Source organism: Cyphomyrmex costatus, unplaced genomic scaffold (assembly GCF_001594065.2).
Source record: "Cyphomyrmex costatus isolate MS0001 unplaced genomic scaffold, Ccosl1.0 C2281947, whole genome shotgun sequence".
Classification (NCBI taxonomy): domain Eukaryota; kingdom Metazoa; phylum Arthropoda; class Insecta; order Hymenoptera; family Formicidae; genus Cyphomyrmex; species Cyphomyrmex costatus.
The window spans coordinates 1-1,228 of record NW_017274455.1 but is presented as its reverse complement, the minus strand read 5'-3'; the positions used below and the strand labels follow the sequence as shown (position 1 = coordinate 1,228).

The 1,228-nt window shown below is 35.3% G+C and overlaps 1 protein-coding gene across 1 annotated transcript; it reads right to left on the bottom strand.

Annotated features, from left to right (window-relative positions):
- Nucleotides 1–375: 375 nt before the first annotated feature.
- LOC108775254 (uncharacterized protein K02A2.6-like) lies at nt 376–1,151 on the bottom strand (the record flags this gene model as incomplete). Its single annotated transcript, XM_018541591.1, has 2 exons — nt 376–576; nt 658–1,151. Coding segments are annotated over 2 exons (695 nt in total), but the record flags the coding sequence as incomplete, so codon positions are not given.
- Between the last annotated feature and the right edge of the window lie 77 nt (nt 1,152–1,228).

Genomic DNA, 1,228 nt, shown 5'->3' with positions numbered 1-1,228 from the left:
ATCTGTTGGACCATTATGATCCATCTTACAGAAATTATTTGCATTGTTAACAATTTGATTCCCTATTCTTTTAATTTGATCGACGTGGCGCTTCCAAAGCCTTCCATCGTCTAATTTAATTTCATAGTGTACTTTGCCTAACCTTTCGTTTACCTTTCCAAAACGCCATTTAGTATTCGCATTTAAATATTCTCTTACCGCGACTCTTTCGCCTTTATAAAAATTTCTAGTTACGCTAACGTTTTCTATTTCTCGCTTTCCATTCATATTTGGAAACATTAAATTCAATCTGCTTCTTAAATTTCTATTATACATTGCTTCTGCCGGAGCTTTCTTTAACTCTGGATGTGGCGTTACTCTATAATGAAAAAGTACCTTTTGCAGATTTGTTTTAATATTTCCATTAGTCACATTTAATTTTCGCAACGCTTGTTTTAAGGTTTGGACAAAACGTTCTGCCAATCCATTTGTGGCTGGGTGATATGGTGCTGTACGCTTGTGATAAATTCCATTATTTTTGAGAAAATTTTGAAATTCTTCTGCAATAAACGTACGCCCATTATCTGATACCAGCGTCTGCGGTAACCCAAAAGTCGCAAAAATTTCTCTACACTTTTCAATAGTACTTTGCGTAGACATGTTTTTTACAATGTGTACCTCTGGCCATTTTGTATATGCATCTACTAAAACTAGAAAAATATATCCCATAAAGGGACCCGCGAAATCTATATGCACGCGTTCAAAAGGTTGTGTAACTGCCTCCCACATGTGTTTAGTTTTACTATTCGGATTATTACTGAACCTGATACACGCTTCACAATTTCGTGTTATTTCTTCAATATCTTTGTCGATTTTGGGCCACCAACAGAAATTCCTACTCAATTGTTTCATTCGCACTGTACCGAAATGCCCTATGTGTAATTCTTTTAAAACTTCTTTTCTTAAATTCTTAGGAATAACTACCCTTTCTTTTCTAAAAATAATATCGCTCTGCAACGTGAATTCACCATCCTTAAATCCCAAAGGCACAAGACTTTTACCCTTAACTAAAGCTTGATGAATTCTTGTTAATAACGCATCCCTTCCAATCTCTTCTCTAATACATTTCGCAGTTACTGGTAAGGTTTCCACATTTTCAATTTGAAAAATATCTATAGTGTCGTAATTACAGGCTCTCTTTTCTTGTATGGGTAATCGTGAAAAGCCATCTGCATTACAATGCTCCACC